Raw genomic sequence first — 26,937 nt, 5'->3', positions numbered from 1 at the left:
GAAAGAAACAGATCAGAAAAAGAAACTGAACAGGAGCATTCAGAAGACAAACAAGGAGGGAACAGGGTCATTAAAGACTCAAGACATCTCTTAAGTTCCTGTAACTTAAACATAGCTTTCTCAGGGATATCTATCCTGACATTCTAGGTTAAGTCCTCCTAGTAAAAAATTTCATCTTACCCTAGATCTATTCTAACACTCACTGCCACCTCCTCTAGATTACACACTACATGCACACAGGGACCTTATGTCAGGCATATGATAAATAATGATTTATATATTTGTTCATGAATGAGCTAATCACTAATTTAAACAAATATTAGCAACATTTACCTGCAAATACAAATACTGTTTAATATTTCAAACAACTTACAAATTTTCTTCACACACAGAGTCAGACAGATTTTTCTATGGGTGCCTCAGAGAAGGGAGATGACATCATCACATTATGAACGTAACATGTGTGTCAGCCAGAGTCCTTTCAAGGTTAGTCTTCTATATTAAATATACTAGAGACTTTACTGAAAATATCTTTTGCATAAACAAGCATTAAAACAGCATGTTATCTTGGGCAAAACATATAAAATTGCAGGTGAAATCTCTAAGATAAACAATCCGAACGATACAATGTCATGAGTGAGCAAAGATATACATAGTGTAATATCCACCTATCATGAGAAATTGAAAATATACTAAATATTCATCATCAGACAACTGGGAAAATAAATTTTAGGATGTACTCACACATGTACACACAAACTCACACAGTGGACCCAATATTCATTAACACAGAAATACTTCTAAAAATGTATAATTTAGAAAGTAGGTTATAAACCAGAAAATTAAATATAAACTCACTTTTAGAAAATTATATATTGGATAGAGATGGATAAAGAGAGTCTATTAAAGTTTTAAATGGGGCTAGCTAGCTCCATGCCTGAAAATCTGAATAGCATTTATTTTCTTTTTTTATATTTTTCTATCATGCTTTAATTACTTAAATAATTATTCTTCTTCAATTTCTGTTTGGGATAAAATACATATAGAACAATAAACAAACTTGAAAGTAAGCCATGTTTAAAATTAAAAAGGAGATGGTGAAGACAAAAAGCAAGAGTAGAAGGCACTGAAGGCCTAATAATTACTTGAGGCATTTTCATGTATACCACATTGTGAAAATCAGAAATGTAAAAACATTTTAGTGTTTGTTTGTTTGTTTGTTTGTTTGTTTTGCGGTATGCGGGCCTCTCACTGTTGTGGCCTCTCCCGTTGCGGAGCACAGGCTCCAGATGCGCAGGCCCAGCGGCCATGGCTCACGGGCCCAGCCGCTCCGCGGCATATGGGATCCTCCCAGACCGGGGCACGAACCCGTGTCCCCTGCATCGGCAGGCGGACTCTCAACCACTGCGCCACCAGGGAGGCCCCATTTTAGTGTTTTTATTAAAAGATGGCTAAAAGTTAAATAGCAAAAGATATTTTAAAAGGGAAAAAACTTGAATATTAGGCAAAATTTTTATGCAGATCATTCCATGTACTTGGAAAGGATATAAACTGTTGAACATGTCATCTGTTCTAATCTTTTAAGAAAAACTGTACAAATTAACTTATCTTTGAGAAAAACAATAGCTCTTAATGAAATACGGTGTCATGATCTGGCAACAGCAGCATCAAAATCTTTTGTGGAAAACACAAAAAAAGGCCATGGTTCAATTCACAAGCTATATAAGCTACTGACTTGTTTCATGCAAAATTCAGAACACAAACGAAGAGGGCGCTAAGTTAATCATAAAGCAATTCTGAAGCATACTCTCAAGTCCAAACAATGTAAAAAGAGTTGACTAAAATCCAAGATGGACTCTTTATGATCACGTTCCAATTAAGAAAAAGCTTTTTAGAAAATATCATTTAATCACTGATAGTATTTATTAACCATGATTACCCAGCATCTACTATTTTCACCCGACATGTCTCCAATGACTATCATTTTCAAAATTTACAAACTTTCCTGAAAGTAAAAAAACAATAACACAAACTCAACTCAACACAGAGGATGTTCAAAAGAACCTGCTGGAACTGAAGCTCCGATAGAAAAGTTCCAGAAATGTTCCAAGCAAAAGTACAAATATTAGATTAATATTTAGAACCATCTAAAATAATTTTGAAGGCTAATAAAATGTATACACTTTAGTTTGTTTACTACAAAGTAAAGGTAATTGATGTGTGTGTATGTGTTTTAACAGTTAATCCAGGAAAATATACTTTCCCATGTGGTTAACTTCTAAACGGTATCAAGTCACAAAATTTCTCCTTTGCACTATTCAAGTATTCAAGAAAATGGTACAAACTTTCTACAACCTTATGATTTTTTTTCGTTAGGAAACATGTTAAATATGTAAAATATGTATTTTCAGCTCATATGAGTTAATAATCAAATTAAAGTAACACTTTTTAGTCACTGAAGCTCTCCCTGCGGAATATCTCACTCAGTGCACATAACGCATTTAAATAGATTACTAAAAAGGTGACAGCTGAGGAATGCCTTCATTTCTTTCCATGGTTTCTACTGAATGTCATTTCAGAAATGCCTATATAACACATGACAATGTGGAATGTCTCCACCCATGAAAGAGCATTCAAGTCAAGCAAGCACACTTAGGGCAGTTACACAGAGCTCAACTTTGTCTTTTTATGGTTAGCCAGCATAACAATGAAAAGCTAAACAACCAAAATACTAACAAGGTCAGAAAAATAGTGACATACAGGGATCCATAGTGAAAGTGTTATTTAGGGAAAAAATATGATTAAGATCATTAGAAAATATGAATTAGCTTCTAATGACATATGCTAGGGATTCCTTTTCTAAGCCAACACTGGATGATTTGTTTAAAGAAATTTATTTTTAAAGTATGTTACATAAACTGAGCAAAATTCTACTCGTATAGGTAATCAGGAACACATTCCATTTCAAAAAAAAATCTAAGATCCTGCTAAATTTTGACTGTAATAATTGTTACCTTTACATTATAATTATTATAAAGTAAGTTACTGGTATACACTTTTTAATTAGAACATTTTAATGTTTGCTGGTTGTTATATTTACCCAGACTGTCATCATTTTGTTCTCTATGAACTCTGCTCTTCACAAGATTAGTCTGCATTGTGTTCATTTTTAAAAAATCAACAAACATTTACTGTGCACCTGCTAAAATAAAATGCAGATACCAAAGGGGATTTAAAGAAAAATGAATCAAAGTCCCCACTTGAAGGAATTCACTATTCTGTCTGGAGATAAGATATACTAACAATAGCAGGTAGTGTGTAACTGCCAAACTTAGGGTTTAAATAGTAAGTGAAAGAATTACTGTGCAACCCCGTGGTCAAGCAAGTCCACACTTTATGCTTTGAGCTGTGTCTTAATACAAATAAGCTGGGAAATGCATTCCAGAGAAAGATTACATATGCAGAGGCTTATGGAAATATAAATATGAAACCAGTGGTTCCTAAAGAAAGCTTTCACCAATCTCCTGAATCTCTTCAGGTAAATTCTTTTTCCACTTCTTACTGAGTGATCAGGGACCAGGCACTTGCATCCTGATGATATGGCCTGCCACCACCTGTACTCTCTCATATCCTACCAAATGGAGAATATAGGGAATAAAGTTTTGAAATCTGCTCACCCTTAACTACTCTACTTCATGGAAGAGCATCAAGAACATCTGTTGTCAATACAGCAATAATCTTACAGACTGATATATGAGTCTCCACTGTCCTTTATTTGGATACTATATCCTTTTCTTCTTGTTAAAGTATTCTTTCTTTTATGAAATGATGATGGTAGGTTATCAAGTTGTTTGTTTTTAACGCCCTAACATGACAACATAAATTAGGTTCTCCTCTTTTAGTCATCAAAATTAAAACAAAGAACAAAAAACAAAAACCATTTCATTGGTCCGTGAAATGTACAATTCTGGGAACCAGTGATTTCATAGGCAACAAGTAAATCACATTTCAGATGGTGCTCTCACTTACTACCACTAAGAAAAAAAAATTCTATTGCCTTTTCTAAGGTAAGACTTGAAATATAATTTGGCTAAATTCTGCAAAATGATTTAAGGAATGGAATATTCTTATGACTTGGATATTCCTACTAACAAAAGGCTTCCAATTAAAATCAAACATGATAAATATTAAAAAGTTTGTTTTACTCCAATAAAGATGTAAAAAAAAAAGGTTTTTTTACTAATTCAGAATTTAAATTTAATTCAGGTAACTTTACTAGCATTTCATGTAATGTCTCAAGTCCTAATTATAAATAATAATAATCATTGTACAGAAAGTAAATTTCAGAAGATTAAGCTAAATGGTGGTGACAAGCCGGAGCTTGCTTGCTTGCTTGCCTTCCTTCTTCCACTATCGCTGATATGAGTTTACCTATAATTTATATCTTTTCATTGAAAAAGTTAAGTCTGTGAATGTATAAAGCATTTACTGTAAATGAGTATGTAAAAATGCCTAAAGCATTAATATAAATTGTTATTAAGATAAAGAAAAATGAAGATGTTTAAAGACTAAGTAAACCCTGTCCTTAAAAAAAGAGTTCTGTTGCTGTTGTAACTTCCTTTGTAACTACTGAAAGCACCTGATCAAATATTATGCACATAATGGTCAGTCAAAAGTAATCTTGGCAGTTCCTAAAGTTTAGGACAGATTTAGAGATTAATTTAAATATGGCATTACTGCACTTCAATTACCATAGAAAGCTCTTAAAAGTTTTGACTAGCCAAACAACAGTAGATGAAGAAAATAATTATATCTATATGTATGTGTTTCATTTGATTCTCTACTGATTAACGTGGAAAAACTTCCAACTACTAACCATCAACGATAATGACCAGAAGATTTAAGAATACTTTCTTCTGCAGACTTAAAAGACATGTAGCATAGTGTTAAATTTGGGCTCTGGAATCACATAAACCTGTGTCAGAACCCAGCTCTGCCATTTATTATCTTGGTAACCTTGAGCAAGAGAAAAGGGACATTGTGAGAATTAAATGAGATATTGGTTATAAAACTATCTAACATAATGTTTCACATGTAGCAAATCCTCAGCAAATGTTCACCAGCCAATTCCTTTCTTCAATATAATAATGGGATAAGTCATGGCTACTACATATCCAACCCTTATTTAGAAGAAACTCAAAAATGACTGTTGGAGGTCTTCAACCTTTCAAAGAGATATACCAAAATGCCAATACTCCATTTGCCAACCGCTGTGGAACCCACAAACTTTCAAAAGAAAAGTGGGGTGAAAATCATAATTTTTGGCAGGGAGAAAGGCAAAGAAAATAGCAACTTTGCGAAGTGTCAAGAAGTAACATGTTACAGCAGTAACAAAATAATGTTCTATATTTCGCCTCCCTCCAAAGGTTTCTAAATAGTTATATTTTTTAAATTATCTAACTAGACAGTTTTTAAAGTACATCTCTTATGTGAACAGTATTGTAAAATGTGATAACAAACAGATAATGAAAAAAATTTTTCCTCTATTCCATCTAATGTTTCTACCTGGCTATACTAGAAAATGCTCAGTCACAGCTTGCAATCACACTGTAGCTGAAGTACATGAAAGATGGTCTTGGTTATGACACTTCAAAGTCAGACCACAAAACTGTTGCCAGGAAGCACAGAGGTATCAACTGCAGAGAAGGCATTATAACAACAGCACTGTGGGCACTGGTGCCCTACCAGCATACCCCGTTTATGGCTAGGGTTGTCCATTTATTTGTAGGAAGTGAGGGGCCAGTTCGGGGTTAGAAATTTTGTTTAGGTTTGTTCTGTTTGTTTGGTTTTTATGGTTAGGATGATTTCAATAAAAAGTTTGAAGAGCCATCAGCCATTTAAATAAAATTATGTAGAGAAAATAACTTATATTGTATATTTTTTAAACACAGATTTTAATATTAGTTATAAGGGATCCAAAAGATTCTTCCAAGATCTTAATATCCCCCACAAAAAAAAGTAAACAATTATAAACTCTACATTCAGTTTTAAAGAGATTTCTCATATACAGCAATTACACTATTCTCTAACAAGAGACTCAGTATCAGCTGCTTCCAGTCTCTCTTCCTTTTGGTTGGAAAACACTTTAAGTAATCCATTAGAATACTTTTTAAAAGAGAGTTACATTTCAGATTATGATTCAGTGAAAATGGCTTGGCTGAGAAGATTAAGCACTTGAGAAAAAACTCCACAAAAGTATTCCTTTTACTGACAAGAGGGGAGTCACATATTCCTCAAAGAAGCTTCAAATGGCTCCCTCAGAAGTAGATAAAATTTGTATTTTAAGAGCAAAGGGATGTAATATTAAACTTACCTGCAATCTGTATGTATGGAAAAGCAAAAGGAAAACTTTATTTTAAAATTATAATAGCAAAGAACATGGATTTAATTCTACTCTGTATTCCTCTATAGAACCTAGTTCAGACCTTTATAAAGAAGGTAGCAAACTGATGACTCAAGTGAATATTTTTCTCTCTCTTACTCAATAGTTAAACTGGTTCAGAATTTTTTTAATAGGAAGGAGGTTAATATTAAAATTTTTTTTAAATCTCAAGACATTAAAAATATCTGCACAGAAGATCCACAAGTTCTACCACGTGCAAGAACTGTACTCTAAGTATCTGGGTGTGAATGTTTTAATGATTTATCTTACAACATACAAATGACTATAAAACTTCCTATCTATGATACAAGGTAAAAGATAAAATTCAATAAATCTTTAGTGAGCGCCTACTATGTGCCAGGCTCTGGAAATACAAAAATGTGGAAGATTGGGTCCTTACAGTCAGCCAGGAAAGACAAACTTAAAAACACACACTACTCAGTAAGAAGCATTTTAACAGCAGCAAAGAGGCAAAATGTAAGGTAAAATGAGCACCCCAGAGGAGAGTCTCTCCAGTGACGTAGTTATTATACAAATTCAAAGGACAAAAAGATCCTTTCTGGAGGACAACTGGGTTGAACCCTGAAGAATGACCAAGATTTTGATTGGCAAAGAGGGAGGGAGTATATTCTAGTGGTGGAAAAAGCAAGGCCATAGGCATGGAAGTAAAAAGAGTAAAGGATATAACACATTGGAGTCAGGTCTAACCTAAATGGTGAAAACACTTTAAATCTGAGTTTATGGAGAGGAGTGACATGACTGAAATGATATTGTTAAAAGATTAATGTGATAGCAGTATGAATGCTAGACTGGACCAGGGAGAGAAGAGGCAGGGAAAGCAATTAGGCTATTACTTTACTCTAGGGATAAAAATAATAAAGGTATGACCTAGATTGATAATAAGAGTAGCAAGAAAAAGAATTGATGCGAAGGCAGTTATGAAGACTGATTGTCTATATGTAGACAAGGGGATGAGTAAACAATAATTAAAATGTTTAAAGCTTAATCTAGAGATTAATGACATCTTTATCAGAAACAGAGGCATCGATGAGAAGAATAGGTTTGGTGAAGAAAGAAAAATATTCATTTCAGGTTGAATTTAAAGAAATTCCTAATATTGATGTAAATAAACAGTTGCTATTCTACGGCAAAGGGGGTGGACCTCTATTTACTATATCACTACTTGAAGATATATTTTTAAATATAAAATCACAATATATTGAATAATATTTTACTTTAAATCAACAGTTCGTCATCAGTAGATAAATGGAAATGAGGGATTGGAGCTCTGCAGCAATGTGAGAACTGGAAACTGACTTGGAAGTCACAGGCACAGAGGAAGCAGATAAGATTTTAAGGTAAAATCAAAAGGCTACACTCACAACTGTTGGAAGAAATCTCAATCCTGTATTTTATGCACACCAGTATCAGTAAGCATCAGCAATAAAACATTCTATAGAAAACTATTATTACTCTCCTAAAACCTTTATAAAGTATATTGAAATAAAGATACAGATCATATAGTATTAAGACTCTACCAGGTAGCTCTTAAATCAGAGCTATTGCCCACTGATAAAAATGAAATTCTACTCTAGACCTCAGTTCTAGAAAATCAGAAGTTTATAACGTAACTTCAGTACTGTTTTCTAGCTACTGGAGGGGGTTAGGGGAAGGGAGGCTATTCTAGAGACGAAGATAGGAAATTTGACTAGAAACACTGCTTTTTCTCCTATATGAATCACCTATTTTTATACAAAAAAAAAAAGGAAACTATCTTTCGTAACTTCTAATGAGAAAGAACATTCAACCAATTAAAGAAACGTTTAAATACAAGCTGTTTATATTAAAATGGAAGTAAAATATTAGATTACGAAGCGTATTTGTGGGTTGTAAAGTTGCTAAAACTTTCTCCTGACAGTGAAATTTAAGACACTCTATCGGGACTTCCCTGGCGGCCCAGTGGTTAAGACTTTGCCTTCCAACGCAGGGGGTGCGGGTTTGATCCCCGGTCGGGGAGCTAGGATCCCACATGCCTTGTGGCCAAAACAAAAAACAAACAAAAAAACCCCCCAAAACATAAAACAGAAGCAATATTGTCACAAATTCAATAAAAACTTAAAAATTTAAAAAAGGTCCACTTTAAAAAAATCTTTAAAAAAGAAAAAAAAAGACACTTGATCAAAAACAAAAATGGAAATGAATATTCCAAAAGACTAACCAATAATTAATCTGGTAAAAACATTCTGGCTATTCTATGAGCTTTCAAGAGGTTAAATTAAAAAAAAAATATTCAAGGGCTATTAAACAAATCAATGGGTCCATTTTGGTTTTATAATTTAAGTATTTAAAGCAATCAGTATTCAAGAGATTTTTAAGGTTAAAAATTTTTGTGATTCTTTTTTTAAAAAGTTTTATTTATCACCTTTCACTATCTGTTGTTCTGAATTTGCCCAAAGCGAACTCCTTGTTCTCTGTCACAATGGCAAAAAAGTACAAGAGTCAATAAACGAGGGTGGAGAAAACATAATAAAAATTTTAATGCTTGATATTTTAAAGACCTTGGCTTCACTGAGTTAAGGAATGTGCAAATAAATTACAAAAAGAAATTATGCAAATGATTATGCATAAACTTGGAAACTTCTGAAGTGTTTGTCAGCTAAAACAAAATATCTAATAAAGACAACACCTAAATAATGCCAAACTAACCACTGAATTCAGTTAATCAGGAAGACTTTGATAAGTCTGATAATTCTTGCAACATGTCCAAATTTAGAGGAGAAAAAAAAAACTCTAAGAAGCCTGTTAGATGCATTTTCTCTTTCTACCTAAGCCAATAAGAATATAAGTATTAGAAGTTTTCCTCTTTCTCCAAGCCAATATAATTGGGTTCCTCAACAACTGTAATAACTTTACATTTCTATATGACAACTTTAATAAAACATACTGATATAAACCATTATGCAACCTTATCCTGACCTCAAGCATACAATAATCTGTCTTTCTGAATCAATTCCATACTAAGCCATGTAAATTACACTTGAAAGAAATCTGAAGAGTCATCTTACATAATTACATTATCATTTCTAATGCCGAAAGTTTCTTTCATTTCAACACCATTTTTTAGAATCTAGAGTTATGCTATAGCTTAAAATAAACCTCAGCCAAATAAAAAATTTGTTACACATTAGAGACTCTAAATTAATGGAACAGATAAAGAGCTAAAGACCATGCTATATTTTTACTGGGTGCCACACGCTAAATTCCAGATTTGTCCTGCAATTTGTCAGTCATTACAGTTCATCCAGTCAACTTTGTAAACAAAGGCTATAAGCCAAGTTTGATATGAGAATTCAATTAAATAAAATTTAAAACAGTCATCATTCACTAAACAGGAAGGAGTAAAAGGAAAAATGCCACCACACACCTCTTTTAAAAAAGCAGCAATATGCATGAAATATGAAACCGTAAGTTTCAACCTCCCAAACAAGTTTTCGTTACAGCATTAATCAACATAAAGCTACGATCTTCCACATATAACCAAGGCAACTTTGAGTTAGTTTACAAGTCTTTTCATTGTAAGGGGAAGCTATTGCTGTTAAGTCGTTTTCTAGTAATTCCAAGTTGTCCACTAAGAAAATGGAAAGAGTTTATGTTTTGACACCTATGACCATCACTGAAAAATTGCTTTTTAAGAAGAACTCTAAGTGGTTGTGTTGCTTTTGGCCTGTTAAAGGCAAAGCAACATTATCTCCGGATTGCCAATAGTTTCTCCTTATTTGGCTAACATTGAGAGATCCCAATCAGACTACTATAAAACTTTAACATGCACAAAGCATCCATTTTGAGAAAAGTTCGTGAACAGCTTTCTTTTTTCCCACCCCCCAAAAGAAAAATGAGAGCTTGGTAACCGGCTTTGAAAAGAGTGCCTCGTATTTATTCTTCTCTTTTTAACCCCAATGCACACCCCGGACCTGGGGCCAAAGCAGCTCTTGACACTGCGGCAAACTCTACTCCGAGTTAGAGACTCTTTCGTACGCTCCGGCCCCGCGGTGGGCAAGCCCTTTAGAACGCTTCCTCACGCTACCCACGTTCATCCTCTCCCCTTCAGCCGGTGCAGATCAGCTAAATTACACCGTTCCCCCCTCCCCAGTGACCAAGAGTAATAAAGGAGAAAACAGGAAACCGTCTGCTCACGGCACTCGGCTTAGGGCGCTTGATTACTATTATCATCATCATTTATAATCAAGTCCTAAAAACTACAATAAATCCAACGCCCTCCTAACAAGCCAAAGACGTCCCTCTACCCAAGTGTCCCCAGTGCCTCTTGTTCGTAGTTTTCTTCAGCATCCGCCGTCCTCCGACTCTATCACTGACATCGGGGGCCCAGGCACAACACCACACCGCTCCCCATCTCGACCCCAAATCCCAGACACACGTCCACAAATGGCCCTGGGGCCCCAAGCGGACCACAGTCCTCTTCCCCCTCTGCCCCGGAAATCTCCCGGTTCCCTTACTTCACCACCAACTGGTCTGAAGGGGGCCCCAAGCCTAGGGCCCTCCCTCTACCAGTTCTCTCCCTCCCTCCTTCGCGGGAAGCCGCCCCCTCACCCCGCGGCAGGGAGTCTCCCGCCGCCCCCAGCCTCAGGAGACCAAGAGCCGAGGGGAGGCCCAGGCGGGAGGCTAACGAGGACCCGCAGGGTCAGGAGAGCGGCGGCGGGGCGCACAGACCTGGTGCAGGGCGGTGAGTCCGTCCACATTGGCGTAATTGATATCAGCGCCGCGGTGCAGCAGCTTGAGGACCTCGTCCGTGTCGCCGCTGGAGCAAGCAGCCAGGAAGACGGCGCCATCATCGAACTTCACCTTGGTCTTCTGGCGCTTCACCACGGGAGGCTCGAGGTCCGTCTCGGAGCCGATCCAGCGCTTCAGCTGCTCGTTCCGCTTCTGCTTCGCGTCCGCCATCTTCATCCCCTCTCCTGCCGCCGGGTCTTCTTATCGCGAGGGGGGGAAAGGGGAGGCGGAGAGGGAAGAGAGGGGAGGCAGGGGGTGTGTGACTGTTTCTATGAGTGCTGGCCAGAAGAGGGCTGGGAACCGGGAGGAGACGCTCGAGACTTCCAGTATCCCACAGAGCACTGGGGCGGCGCGCCCGGCCGAACGGACCTCCCTTCCTACCTCAGAAGCCCTCCCGCCCCCCGCCCGGCCACCCGTCACCGGCGGCCAATCTAACGTAACTTCGCGAGATCCGGGCAGGGAGGCGCCCTTCGGCCAGTGCGCATGCGCCACGGGCCTGTGCCCGCCCCAGGAAGAGCGCTACCGCGAACTGTGGCGGGGGAGGCTAGGCCACCGGAGGGAAGCGGGTGTGGTCCAGCCCGCCTGGGCAGCGGGGGCTGGGACCAACCTGGAAGGGCGGAGACAGGGAAGGAAGGTTGTCCTGCCCCGCTGCGGGCTCCTGGGGTTCCGGAGGCCAACAGTCGGGCTGTATGGCGGCTCTTCGGGGCTGACCTGCCTCCAGGGCTGTCTCAGCTCTGCCGAGTCGTTTGCTCAGGGCGGAGGATTTTCCTATTGGCTGCGTTATTTGAATGGAATGGAGGATAGATAGGTCGTGAATTAAGCGCTAGTGATTTCCCTTTCTGAGGAACTCAGATGAATTTGCTAAGAACCTTTTAAAAGCAGGGTCTGTGTGTACAGCCGAGGGATTTGTTGGTAGTTACCCCAGATCTCAGCCCAAGGTGACCGCCTGGTGACAAGGGTTGACCTGCAGTAATTGCAGTGGCTTTCTGCCAGCCTCCACTGTAGAAACGTCTTTCCTCTTATGCTTATTTTTTCTTGCTTTGTTGTGTGTGTGTGTTTGTTGTTTTTTTTTTTGTTTGTTTTCTCTCGCTCGTATTCTGGGTCCTCTTTCCCTGCTTTCAATGCTTTAATCCTGTCTGCTACTACCCCGGAGTTTAGCTCTGCCTTGTTACTGGTCCTGACCTTTTAAGGGATTTCTGGTTCCTGCTCCATCGCTTTCTAAGGGTGGATAAAGACCCAGCTGCTTCTAGAGTTCAAAAGGAATGTTAATACTACGCAATTGATTTAACCGGTATTTTGTGAATACTTACTATGAGCCAGTCATGGTTCCAGGTACTGGCGATACAATGACGATAACGACATATTTAAACCACCTTTTGAGATCACATGTTCAAAATGCTTCATAATTTATCATATCATAAAAAAGGCTTTTGAACTTTGTCATGTATGAGACCGCGCGCGCGCGCGAGCGATTTGTAACAAATACTGTCTTTTGAGTCATCTATTTGTAATCTGCACCAACTGATATTTTTCTAAACAATACAGTATTCTCATCCACTATTTTCTAGAACATAGCGCCAAAATAAGAGAAGTCATAAAAGGTTAGCATTGAATGGAACTTGAGGGATCATATGGACTGAGTCTCCAAAGAACTAACGGACTTACCTAATTTTTCTCGGCAGCAGGATTAGTATTCCTTCAGAAATATTACGCACCTGTACTGAGTTAAGCATTGTTCTAGATGCTGGAGATACAGCAGTGAAGAATTAAGCTTCTCTTATTTTCCAGTAGACTACATTACAGCTTATCATATTGAGAAATAAAAAATGGGTAAAATGTGATTAGAAAACCACCTGCCTGTAAGACAAAATTTTCTGAATAGCAATTACTAGGATAGTAATAGAACCCAGGTGTGGTTAAAATATTTCCTCTGAAAATACTGTAGAAATAGAAAGTGAGTGTAACATGCCTAAAATGCACCAATCAGAGCTTTGAATAATGACAGTGTTAGGTGCTGGAGAACTCTTAGCACTAAAATACAAAATTCCTATCCACTTAAAAAACTCCAGAATACAGTTCTTAAAATAAAAGAAAGGAATTTGAGGATTGCCTTGTCAGCTCTTCTATCTACCTAGAAAAACTGACAGCTTATCTTTACTATTTCCCAAGAATGTTATGGTCTATTTGGTAGCTCTTAAAAGTGCCCTGGAATATAGATTGGTATCTCAAGTTTTGATTTGGGCAAGAGTTTGGTAGGAAGTATGTTATTTCTGATTCAAGCACTTACTTTAGGATGTAAAATTAATAAAACAGTAGTTTATTAATAAATTGTTAAGTATCAGTTCCCAAAGGCCACCAGACAAAAACAAAACAAAATAAAAACCCACTGGGGCTGTTAATATATGCAAATTTCACTGAGGTTAGCTTTCCTTCTCCAGATCTAAGGGTCACGAAGTTCTGTGTTAATCTCATTGGAAGTGCTGTTAAACTGCCACCTGTTTGCCTTTTTAAGGAGAATTTTTTTAATGTTTTGAATTAATGATACTGAAGACCTACCACTAACTCCAGAAAAGGCAAAACTTTTTGTTTAAAAAACAACACAAAGCCAGTCGCTTCATAATACCTTAATAGCAGAATGAACTTAAAAATTTATCTAAGCAGAAAAAGAAATTGAAGAAATGCAAATATTTTCATTTCTTAATGCCCTCTGAGTAGATAAGGGTGTCAAGATACTGTTCAGCTCTTTTAATGCAAATTAAGCCTTAAAATAGAAGTGCAAATTACACTGTATTAATTTGCTAAATGTTTTCCTTTGCTGCAGCAAATCATTAATCAGTTGGGGTCTTTAGTTATTACATGCAGGAGATTTTCAGAAGAGGATCTGTACACATCTTTTTCAAAACTTAAGTACACTACAGATATCCCCTACTAACCATTAATTTACTTGTTAATTATCAATTTGAAGACATTTTTAGTAAATCATAAAATTTAAATCTTCACACATGCACACACACACAAAGCTTAGATTTTTTTCCTGTTTTCTCTGATGTACCATCATCTAAAGAGTGTAGCATAATATGTTATTATGCTCACAGTCAAGTTTATTATTAGCAAAATAACTAGAGAATGTAATAATATAGGATGCTTCAACATCTGGAAGGAGAGTTTAGGTGCATGAGCTCCATCTTGGAACACTAGCATTTAGTTGAAGGATTCATTCAAATGTCCTTAAACTGAAATTCTGAGAAAAGCTTCTAAATTCCTCCAGAGACCAGAATGCAAAAAAAAGGACAGAGTAGGCTATTAGTGAGAATAAACATGTGCAGTGATAACAGACACAACATCACTGGTAAAGACTATGCTCAGTTTTGGCAGGTGGGAATAATATGAGCCTCATGTGGTTGTTTTAAGATTAAATAAATAATGTATATTAGGAAGAAAAAAAATGAGATTTTGTTTTCTTGTATTTGCCTCTTTTCCTTCCCTCATTAAAGCTGATAGCAACTCGGCTTCCTTGCCTCAGGGGATGTTTGTGGCAAGGAAGAAAGCAGAAGTTGCTTTCAAAACACTTTCCTTCCTAGCTTGAAGTGACCACCCCCAAATGTCTATTGAATAAGAATTTAGGGCTAGTAATCTGGTTGGAAGTAGTGTACCAGGTGGCTAGGAATTTATTGAAGCTACATTTGCATAGTATTATAGATCAACGCAAACAGGAACATTTTCTAAAATTGCTTGTATTATCACTTTTTAAAAATGTTATTTCATAATATCATGTAATATTATTTCTATTTAGGGTGGAGAAGGGGGAACCAAGCAAAGGGAATCTCCCAGGCCATTTTGGGGAGCTTCTGTGGAAAAGAAGGATTTCACTGAGAATAAAAAGTAATGCATAGGCTAAAAGGATGAGAAAGAAGTCAGTGGGCCTCTAGAGCAGTGGGGATTTGCTCCCTGATCTCTGGAAGTGTCCCTAGAATGTGATAAGATCTCAGAATGAATGGCTTAATGCTGCATAGAGAGGCTGGAACCTAAGCATTGGAACTCCCACTAGCCAAACATAGGTGTGCCCCAGACTTGGTCTATACTATGGTCTGAATGTTTATGTCCCCTCAAAATTCGTATGTTGAAATCCTAATCCCCAAGGTGATGGCATTAGGAGGTAGGGCTTTGGGGAGCTAGTTATGTCACATTAGTACCCTTGGCCCCTTCCACCATGTAGCGTCACAGTGAAAGGACTACCATCTATGAACCAGGAAGCAAGCTCTCATCAGAAACTAAATCTGGCTGTGCCTTTGATCTTAAGACTTCCCAGCCTCCAGAACTGTGAGAAATAAACGTTTGTTGTTTATAAAGCTGCGAGTTTATGGTATTTTGTTTTAGCAGCCCAAATGAACTAAGACAACCGCAATGCAGCAGTTTGATAGACCAGAGGTTGATGGGTCACTACATATTGATTAACACCTATTATTTGTCAATCATCATTCTAGGTTCTAGGCATATAGGAATGAATAAAACAAATAAAGTGCCTGCCTTCAATAAACTTACATTCTAGTGGGGAGGGACAAAAAATGAACACATTTTAAATGAATAAATAAATTCAGATACGGCTAAGTGTAGTGAGGAAAAAAATTAGGAAGAGAGATGGTAAAAATTGTCTAAAGTTACTGGCAGTTAGGCAGATGTCGGGTAGGGAAGAAAAGTTTACTCTGATTAGTTAACCAGGAAAGTTCTGAGCTGAGGGGGTGTCCAGGTTTTGTGGTGCCTGACATTTATGCAATTTGGGGATTCCTCTTTAAGAAAAAGGATATAAAATTACACTCAATTAAGTGTAGGGCCTTGGAAGGGACCCACTGAAGTTAGAGGCCCTGAAGTTTTGCAGTAAATCTGCCCCCAGCTGGAACTTCAATGTCAGGAAGCCACCTGAAGGGATCATGCAGGCTAGGACAGATGTTCCAGCATTAACCAGTGTGTAAACATGGCTGTAGCACTGTGTAGTATGATCTCAGAAACTTGACACACACCCTGGTGGAGGTTAAAGACCACCAAGAATGACTGATATAGAATTCCCTACTGGTCAGGAGTTTAGGTTGAGATTAAGTTATTTATAGAAAATTAGGCAAGATGAGGACTCTTTATGTGAGATTCATTCCCAATACATATATAAAGAGTCAGCTTTATGTATTATAGCTGACATTGCATATAGCTGACATGTAGTTCATTTTCTATTGGTGCCATAAGAAATGACCAAAGTGTAACACCTTATAACAATACCTATTTATTATCTCACAGTTCTGTAGGTCAGAAATGCAGGTGGGCTCAGTTGGGTTCTATGCTCAGGAGGCCAAAAACCAGGTATCAGCTGGGCCGGGCTCTTAGCTGGAGGCTCTTGGGAGCTCATTTAAGTTGTAGTTGCAGGACTGATGTCCCCACTTCCTTGCTAGTGGTGGACTGGGAATCACTCTCAGCTCCTAGCAACCTCTTTCTGTTTCTTACACATGGCCTCCTCCGTCTTCAAAGCCAGCCACAGTGTGTCAAATCCTTCTCATGCTTTGCTTCCTCTCTTTGACTTCCCCTTCTGCCACCAACCTGAGAGAGGTGTCTGTTTTTAAAAGTTGCTGAAATTAGATAATCTCCCTATTTTAAGGTCAACTGACCATATAAAATAACCTGATCATAATATCCTATTTGCAGGTTCCAGGGATTAAAGCAAGGACATCTCTGAGGGACTGTTTTAGAAATCTTGCCTGACACAGGGCTCAATAAATAATAGTTTCTTACCATCTTACATTTCAATGAACATTTCTTAATCACCTACTGTAATCCAAGAACTAAGAAAATGAATAAGACATTATCCTTTAGGTTAAGGAGTTTACACTTTAGTAGAGGAAACTGGTATTGAAATAGGTAATTTTAATACAATGATAAGAGCTAATACTTTTACAGAATTTACGAAGGGCCCATTCCTGTTATAAGCACTGAATGAATATATTACTGTACAGGGTAAAGAAAGGGATACAGATAAAGGGAAGGATACAGTTCAAGCAGTGTATACTGTTGAAGCACAGAAGAGTGTACTTTGGGTTGGGGGTGGGGGCTGAGGGGAGGGACAGATAGGCACAGCCTATCAGGGAGATCTTTGAGAAGGAGTGATACATGAACTCATCCTCAAGGAAGAGTAGGAACTGGCCAGGCACAAACATGATGTGTGTGTGAAGGCGAGTGGGAATTTTCCATGTATAAAGGCAGAAAGAGGGACGGTTACATAGTATCAGAGCACAAAACATCAAGAAAGTCATAGCAGGATCCAAAACTGGAGAAATAATAATTTTATAATGGAAGGTCTTAGATACAAAGAAGGGGGGCATATTTATCATTAAAATGATGGGGATGAAAAGGAACACAGAATTGTTCAGAGTAGCTCAGATAGCCCTAGAAAAAATGTGAAGAAAGCTTAATTTATCTTTGAAAATTCCTCTCCTCCCCATTTATCCTGTGACTCATTCTTGCTATTAGCAGATGTAATCCATCATTGGCATAAACTGAGAATTAAGATCTTAGCTAATAAGGCTTAAAATATGACCCGTCTATCTCATTTTAAAAGAAAATTCTCAAAGACTGAAAAATCATCAGTGCAGTGACAAGCCACCAAAGCCCTCATATGTTTAGGCCAGAATGGGCAACACCTTTTCTTTCTATTTGAAAGGCTAGTTTAAATGGCAGCTGGTGTTGTAGAGGGAAGCTAATGGGATGATGAGGACTGTGTGTCCTGCTGTTTTCTTCCTCTGCTCATTTGTCTGTTCTGATAGCGCCTTGGAGCATTAGGCGTATCCTACTGGGTTATCCCCAATTATGCTTCAGTCAAAGGGTTTGGCTAGACTAAATGACCTCACAGTTCCTTGGAATTTACAGAGAAAATTTATTTCTACTCCATCATCACAACGTAAATATAACAAATAAATGAAAACTTGGAATACCACTATTAAGATGATGGAGACTTGTGGTTAAAAATTAATACTAAAAATTGGGGAGAAATTAGATATAAAATAATACATAGATAACTAGTTAACTTATTCTAAGTTAAATATATATATACACACACATGCATACACAGTATAGTAGATGTCTCTTTTTTAATTTCACCTATCTGGCGTGCCTTCCCTCTTCTATTAGTAGTTATGCATAGGTTTTCTTGGAAGGGAGGAAGGATTATTTGTTTCATTGCACAGAGTCTTGGAATTATCAAGTTTCCCTAGCCAGGAGTAGATACATAAACCAGTTAGGATTCTTGATTGCAAAGAAGACACTGCCTATTTGTACTAGTTTTCTATTGCTGTGCAACAAATTACAACAAATTTAGTGGCTTAAAACAACACAAATTTTTATTTTTTTAATTTATTTTTTAAACATTTAAAAAAATTTATTTATTTTTGGCTGCATTGCGTCTCTGTTGCTGCACGTGGGTTTTCTCTAGACGCGGCGAGCGGGGGCTACTCTTCGTTGCGGTGCTCGGACTTCTCACTGCGGTGGCTTCTCTTGTAGTGGAGCAGGAGCTCTAGGCACACAGGCTCAGTAGTTGTGGCTCACAGGCTCTAGAGCACAGGCTCAGTAGTTGTGGCGCACGGGCTTAGTTGCTCTGCAGCATGTGGGATCTTCCCGGACTAGGGATCAAACCCGTGTCCCCTGAATTGGCAGGTGTATTCTTAACCACTGCGCCACCAGGGAAGTCCCACAAATTTTTAAATCATAGTTTCTGTGAGTCAGGAGTCTGACACATTTTGCTTGGTCTTCTGCTCAGGGTTTTTTGAGGCTGAAATTAAGATGTTGCTAGCTGTACCCTCAACTGAGGTTTGGGGTCCTCTTCCAAGCTCACTAGTCATTAGCAGCATTCAATTCCTTGTAGTTGTAGAATGGAGGTCCCCAGCCAGAGGCTGCTCTCAGCAACTAGAGGCTGCCCTCAGGTCCTTGCCATGTAGCCCCTCCATACAGCTCACGACATGGTGTCCAGGCCAGCAGGAGAATCTCCCTCCAGGAAGGGCCCAGTCACTCTTTAAAAGACCTTTCCCCATTAACTCAAGCCCACTCAGGATAGGCTCCTTTATTTAAAAAAAAATATTTTTTCAGATTTTAAAATTTTAAATTAAAAAATGTTTTAATTGTGCTAAAATATACATAATGTAAAAGTTACCATTTGAACCATTTTCCAAGGATACAGTTCGTGGCATTAAGTACATCTACATTGCTGTGCAACCATCACCACCTTTCATCCACGGAAATTTTTTCATCTTTAAAAACTGAAATTCTGTACCCAGTAGACAATAACTCCATCCATCCCACCCCCAGTCCCCAGAAACCATTATTCTACTTTCTGTCTTTATGAATTTTACCACTCTAAGTATCTCATATGAGAGGAATCGTACAGTATTTGTCCTTTTGTGACTGGCTTATTTCACTTAGCATAGTATTCTCAAGGTTTGTTTTGTTCATCGATTCATCTGTCCATGGACACTTGGAATGTTTCCACCTTTTGGCTATTGTGAATAATATTGCTATAAGCATGGGCATACACATATCTTTTCATGACCCTGCTTTAAATTCTTTGGGGATATACTCAGAAGTGGAATTGCTAGATGATGTGGTAATTCTAATTTTAATTTTTTGAGCAATAATCATACTGTTCTCCATAGTATCTACACCGTATTATGTTCCCACAAGCAGGATAATCTGCCTTTGATTAACACAAGATCAACTGATTTGGGTCATTAATTACAACTGCAGAATTCCTTCAGCTTTTTCATATCATGTAATCACAAGAGTGAAATCCATTGTATTCACAGTTCCTTTCAATACTCAAGATGAGGGGATTATACATGGTGTTTACACCAGGGACAAGAATCTTGGGAGCATTTTAGAATTTTGCACACCACACTTCCATAAGCAGAAAAGACATTTATGGAAAGGATGTTGAATGGTTCCAGAATCAGTGAGAAGGCCAGAGAATGAACCCACAACATGAGCAGGAACAAATGTAAGCCCGGCAATAATAACAGAGTCAAGATCACATTATATGAAAACTCTGATAGAATGACATCGGTGGTGCCACCACCAGAGAGCAACTGTTGTGACAACTGTAGTAAACAGCCTCCAAGAGGGCCCCCAATGATCCCCTCCTTGTGATGTTTATCATGCCTTCACATTGCCCCTGTGTTGTTCTGAGTGACCAGTAGCATTCAGCACAAGTGATGATCTGTCACTCTTAAGATTAGGTAATAGAAGACACTGTGGTTTCAGTCTGGTTTGTTCGATTACTCTCTAGAATCACTCATTCTGTGTGACTTGGGCTATCATGCATGAAGACACTCAGGCACCTTTTTTGGAGAGGCCCACTTAGTGAGGAACTGAAGCCTCCAGCCAAGGGAATGAGCCTTCTTGAAAGCAGATCCTCCGGCCCCAATCAAGCCTGCAAGTAAATGACTGCAGCTCTGGCTGCCAGCGCCCTAAGAAGAGCCTTTGCATCTTTAGAGGGTTTTAAGCAAACAAAGACAAATATGGGAAAGAGATTACATGTACACACAGTAACTAAACGATTTACCATCTAGTCCTTTACAGATAAGGTTTGCTGATCCTTCTACCACCATTACTGAGGACAACTCAACTTCCCAACATTTTCTCCAAATTCAGAGTCCTTGGTCTGAATGCCCGGTTGGTTAAGCCTAGCTCAGGTGCCCAAGACTTAACTGCTGAAGAACTGGAAGAGAGAATGTCTAGCCCCATGTAGCTTCTGTAGTGGGTGGCATGGTCCTTTCTCCCAACACGACTCACAAAATGGGAATTGTCTCTAATTAAAAAGTGTTCAGAATCTAGGTAACAAACAACAAGCAGAAAAATTATTTAATGCCATTGAAACCAATCAGATTAGCTCTCTTTAGCATTTAGCAGACAAAGTTGATTTGTCCAGATGATGATGCTCTAAAGAGACTGTCTAGTATTCTTGTCATCACCTACGTCAGTTCCTGTACTACTTGCTTTCTTAGCTTTTTTTTCAATTTTGGGAACTACCCCGTATCCTTCTAACAAACTGATTTTTTTTGCTTAAAAGCAGTGTCAATTTCTGTGCTGGAACAAAGAACTCTACCTGATAATAATATTATTGCTATTGTGTGAAGAAGATCATCAGAGAAAAATTTCAAATTTGTTAATAATATTTTATTTCTCCAAGACTTTGCTATTTTATTTCTCCAAAAGACCTTTTCCCCACAGGAAATATTTCAATATTTCAAACGCTTCATTTCTCCCAAGCAAATGACATCAGAATATGTTTCTGAACACTGGCATAGGGACTTCCCCGGCAGTCCAGTGGTTAAGACTCTGCAGTTCCCAATCCAAAAATGGGCAGAAGACCTAAATAGACATTTCTCCAAAGAAGACATACAGATGGCCAAGAGGCACATGAAAAGCTGCTCAACATCACTAATTATTAGAGGAATGCAAATCAAAACTACAATGAGGTATCACCTCACACCAGTCAGAATGGGCATCATCAGAAAATCTACAAACAACAAATGATGGAGACGGTGTGGAGAAAAGGGAACCCTCTTGCACTGTTGGTTGGAATGTAAATTGATACAGCCACTATGGAGAACAGTATGGAGGTTCCTTAAAAAACTAAAAGTAGGGCTTCCCTGGTGGCGCAGTGGTTGAGAGTCCGCCTGCCGATGCAGGGAACATGGGTTCGTGCCCCGGTCTGGGAAGATCCCACATGCCGCGGAGTGGCTGGGCCCGTGAGCCATGGTCGCTGAGCCTGTGTGTCCAGAGCCTGTGCTCTGCAACAGTGAGAGGCCCACGTACCATGAAAAAACACCCCAAAAAACTAAAAGTAGAATTACCATATGATGCAGCAATCCCACTACTGGGCATATACCCAGAGAAAACCATAATTCAAAAAGACACATGCACCCTGATGTTCATTGCAGCACTATTTACAATAGCCAGGTCATGGAAGCAACCTAAATGCCCATTGACAGACGAATGGATAAAGAAGATGTGGTACATATATACAATGGAATATTACTCAGCCATAAAAAGGAACGAAATTGAGTCATTTGTTGAGATGTGGATCGATCTAGAGACTGTCATACAGAGTGAAGTAAGTCAGAAAGAGAAAAACAAATATCGTATATTAACGCATGTATGTGGAACCTAGAAAAATGGTACAGATGAACCGGTGTGCAGGGCAGAACTTGAGACACAGATGTAGAGAACAAATGTATGGACACCAAGGGGGGAAAACCGTGGTGGGGTGGGGATGGTGGTGTGCTGAATTGGGCGATTGGGATTGACATGTATACACTGATGTGTATAAAATTGATGACTAATAAGAACCTGCAGTATAAAAAAACAAACAAACCAAACAACTAATACTAAACTTTCTTTGGGTTATTTGTATGGAAGTACGTTAATATAAATGTTTCAGACATTACATGAAATTTCTAAAAAAAAGACTCTGCAGTTCCACTGCAGTGGGCATGGGTTCGAACCCTGGTGGGGGAAGTAAGATCCTGCGTGCTGTGCGGCATGGCCAGAACAATAAAATAAAGTAAAACATTGGCATAATAATAATAATAAGTAGAAAATTATATTCTCATTATGAAACATAAGATTTAAAATTATAAAGAATACTCAATAATTTCTTTCTTCAATTAGATCTATAACTAGCTATTCTAGAATTTGAATTAGAATTTGTGTATCAGAACTCAACTGCCTCTTTCTTGTTAGCTATCACTTAAAATCAGTTTATATTATTCACTTATTCATTTGTTCATTCACCAAACATTTATGGCACCTGCCACGTGCCAAGCCCCTATTAGTGCTAAAGTTATAACAGTGTAAAACATATATTCCCTTAAATCAACACAATCAGTAATTCAATTCTGTGATCAAACTCAGCACCATAAATAATAGAACAGCCTCCATTACGTGCCCTTCCATTATCTATGATATATTTTTGCCGAAAATGAATAGCTTGAGTCTAGTCAAGCTTCTTAGATCAGATATCATTTTATAAGAAATAAGGGGGCTATAAGAACATATTAAATTATACCATAAGGATTTAATCAGAAAAACCTACATGTAGGATAGTCTACAGGACAATTGGCCAGGCCTCTTAAAAAAAAAAACCAATGTTGTAAAAAATACAAAAGTGAGGATTTTTAGATTAAAAGAGACTGAAAAATATAACCACCAAATTAAACATGTGAATTTTGACTAGGTTCTGATTTGGAAAAAAAAAAGTTATGATTGATTGTTGGGAAAATTTAAATATGGATTGGGTTTTAGATTGATATTAATAATTTTTTGTTATTTGTGTTCTGAGATGTGGTAATAATGTTGTGATTACAAAATCTGTCCTTAATTTAAGGAGATGCATGTATAATTTAAGGAGATGCATGTATAAAGTGTCATGATGTTGACAAATTCCTTTCAAGTGGTTTGGCAAAATAAAAACAAAATAAACACACATAAAGTAGATAAAGGAAATTTGGCAAGATGTTAACAATTTCTGAATCTAGCTAATGGGTATCTAAGTGTTTGTTATACTATTCTTTCAACTTTTCTGTTTGAAGATTCTCATAACAAAATTTTGAGAGAAAAAGCCCATTTCAGGGAGACTGTGCTGTGATTCCCTAATGGGGCCAATACCATTGTCCCAGAGGCATTTGGAAGTGTGGTGGGGGTATCTTTGGTTATCAGAATGTCTGGGGAGCATTATTATGATTTGATGAGGAGGAAGGTAGCAGGGATGCTAAATAACTTGCAATGTGAGGGAATTCTTCACCCAACAATGAATTACACTTCTCAAAATGCCATTACCTTCCCTGTTGAGAAGTACTAAAAACAAACCAATCAGTAGCTCTTCCCCCCAAAACTCCTTCCTTAACCCCATATACAATTCTAGTGTTTCTTCTTCAATCTGCAAAAAATAATCTTGATAGAGGAATCTTCATTCATGGTTTCCACTTCCTCATTTTCTTTCCATTCCTTAATTCACTCTAGTTTGGTTTCACAACCACCATTCCTTAAAAACTGGTCTTATCAGGATGACCAGTGATGTTATTGTTAAGTCCAGTGGACATTTTGCAGTATTTGACCATGATGAATACTCTCTCCTTCTTGAAAATTTCTCCTCATCTTTCATGACACCACTCACTCCTGGTTTTCCTCCTAATTTTTCTTTTTTTGTGTGTGTGGTACGCGGGCCTCTCACTGTTGTGGCCTCTCCCGTTGTGGAGCACAGGCTCTGGACGCACAGGCCCAGCGGCCATGGTTCACAGGCCCAGCCGCTCCGCGGCATGTGGGATCTTCCCGGACCGGGGCACAAACCCGTGTCCCCTGCATCGGCAGGTGGACTCTCAACCACTGCGCTACCAGGGAAGCCCTCTAACTACTTTTAAGACTGCTCTCATACACTCCTTTTTCTCTGCCTACATTTTATTTCACAGTATTTCATCTGTAGCCCTTTTTTCTTTTCACTTTACAGAGTTTTTTTTTCTCAGATCCCCACCTGAAGGCCAGATAGTGCATCTAAGTTCCATAGCTATTTATACAATTGCTTACTGACATGAAATATCTGAGCCTAACAAATGCAAAATGGAATGTAACAGCTTCCCACGTATACTTGCTTCTTCTCTTAGCGTCTTTATTTGAGGCAATGACTGGGATCTACTTAATGCTTTGGGAACCTACCGTAAAGCCATACATCCCAGGTGGCAAAGGAGGGAAGGGGTAGGACGGGGACGGCTTATGGAAGGAGATGACACGTCACTGACGCAATTAATCAACGAGGAATTGGATGAGGTGTTTGGGGGTGACGCAGTGTGAGTTAGGGAGGAGACTCCATCAGAACAGAGGCAGAAACACAAAGGCAAGTAAAACTACACTTCTGGAAGTGAATGTAATTCACAATCGATGAACCATACATGCTTTTTTGGCAGGAAGAACTGGCAGGGGATAGAGTTGTAAAGGTAGGAAGTAGATCATGTAGAGTCTTTTATGCCATGCTAAGGAGTTTGGCTTTTATCCTATCAGGTCAGAGTTGGCTGATTGATTGCCCACAGGCTACAGAAGTGATGTGTTTTGCTCCCGCTGTGTTTTAAAAGAGTAGAATTAGTTGTCAACACTTAAAAATTGAGAAATTTCACATACAAATTTGGACTTCTAGCCTGTTCTGAAGATTTGGGAGTTCTGGCCACATTTTCCCACATTTGACAGACTCTGCTGTCGCCGCTCTGCAATAGTACCTATTGATCTGCTTTATTCAAGTGTCACTTATGCCACCTGCCTGGCCCCTGTGGCTATTGGCAATTGCTACTTTTGCTTCAGATGCTGGTTAGCCATTGAAGAACTGTTAGCAGGGAGGTAGTATGATCAGACATTTGGGTCAGAAAGATCATTCTGGAAGAAAAATAGAGGTTAGATTCTGGGGCATAGGAAAGGGTACCATAAAGAAATGAATCTATAAATTCTAGAGCAAAAGTGGGCTGTGGGTAGGGAGAGAGAACGGACTCATTACCTCTCCCCAGACACCATTTACACTCCTAAACCACTGGGTAAGTCAGAGGAGGTAAGAACTTTGCAGTACTGGAGTGACAGTCGGAGACAGCCTCAAGTAGGGCAATGACAGTACAGATGGAAAGGAGGGGTCAAAAATCAATAAAGCTTAACCATTGTATGTGGGGTGTGAAAAATGAGAGGAGTGTAGGACAGTTTCTGAATGGATAATGAGTGATAGGGTCTAATTTTGATTAAAAATCATTTATCACACTGCCTAGGAGAAGATAACTTCTCTTGCATTAATTAAGTAGATTTGCTTTTCATGGTGATCACTTCGCTAGATGTATTTTCACATATCCCTAGTAACCACACATCAGTAAATTATACACCATTCCTGAGTAAAGCTCTAGGAAAGGTAATTGAACATAAAGTAAGTGAAAGTTTTGACAAGAACTTGGTGGTCACCAAGAACAACTAAAGGTTCTTGAAAAATGAGCCACGCTAAATTAAGCTCATTGTTTTATTTTTTGTCTGCTTGTTTGTTTTGTTAAGCATGTGGGGCTAGGTCAGGATAATGTAGACAGAGAGTCAGAGAGGAGGCACAAGTTCTAAAGTTTCTCTAAGCTGCTTTGCCTTGACAGGAACATGATAGACACTGGATTTCTTAGCCTGACAATTTCTCCAACTCTATCAGTTTTCCATTTTCTTCAGTATTCTCCACATTATCCTAATCTCTCTTTTCCCATTTTTTTAACCTCTTCATTTTCTTTTTAGTTACCAACAGAGTGACTTATTTTTTCTTCTTGTATCTGTTGGACTTTAGATATTTCTAGTTTTCCCAACTATATGACTTTTACTTAAATCTCCAATATTATTACACCCATTGTACATATCTTTACCTGACTCATAAACATTCTCACTCCTGATACACACACACATACACACACACACACACATATATAGTGTGTATATATATGTATATATATATATACACACACACTATATGTAAGTTATACGTGATTTCACTTATTTCTCAAATTATTTTAATTCACTTCATTTTAATCCTATTTCAGATTCATCCTTGTAAATTTTATCTTCTTATATCTTATTTTTAACTTTTGTAGATAAAATTCTATAACATGCATTTCATGCCTTTTAATACC

General features: G+C 38.1%; 1 protein-coding gene across 3 annotated transcripts in view; it reads right to left on the bottom strand.

Annotated features, from left to right (window-relative positions):
* The window catches only part of PPP1R12A (protein phosphatase 1 regulatory subunit 12A), a 152,814-nt gene extending 141,182 nt beyond the window's left edge, over positions 1-11,632 (bottom strand). For all 3 annotated transcript variants that reach the window (XM_060114023.1, XM_060114024.1, XM_060114025.1), the window contains exon 1: positions 11,171-11,632. In XM_060114023.1, coding sequence (XP_059970006.1) covers positions 11,171-11,407 — 237 coding nt within the window. In that variant the 5' untranslated portion in view covers positions 11,408-11,632. The remainder of the gene's footprint in view (positions 1-11,170) is intronic.
* Between the last annotated feature and the right edge of the window lie 15,305 nt (positions 11,633-26,937).

Source organism: Mesoplodon densirostris, chromosome 11 (assembly GCF_025265405.1).
Source record: "Mesoplodon densirostris isolate mMesDen1 chromosome 11, mMesDen1 primary haplotype, whole genome shotgun sequence".
NCBI lineage: Eukaryota > Metazoa > Chordata > Mammalia > Artiodactyla > Ziphiidae > Mesoplodon > Mesoplodon densirostris.
Note: the sequence above shows the minus strand (reverse complement) of the source record. Positions and strands in the feature narration are given on the sequence as shown.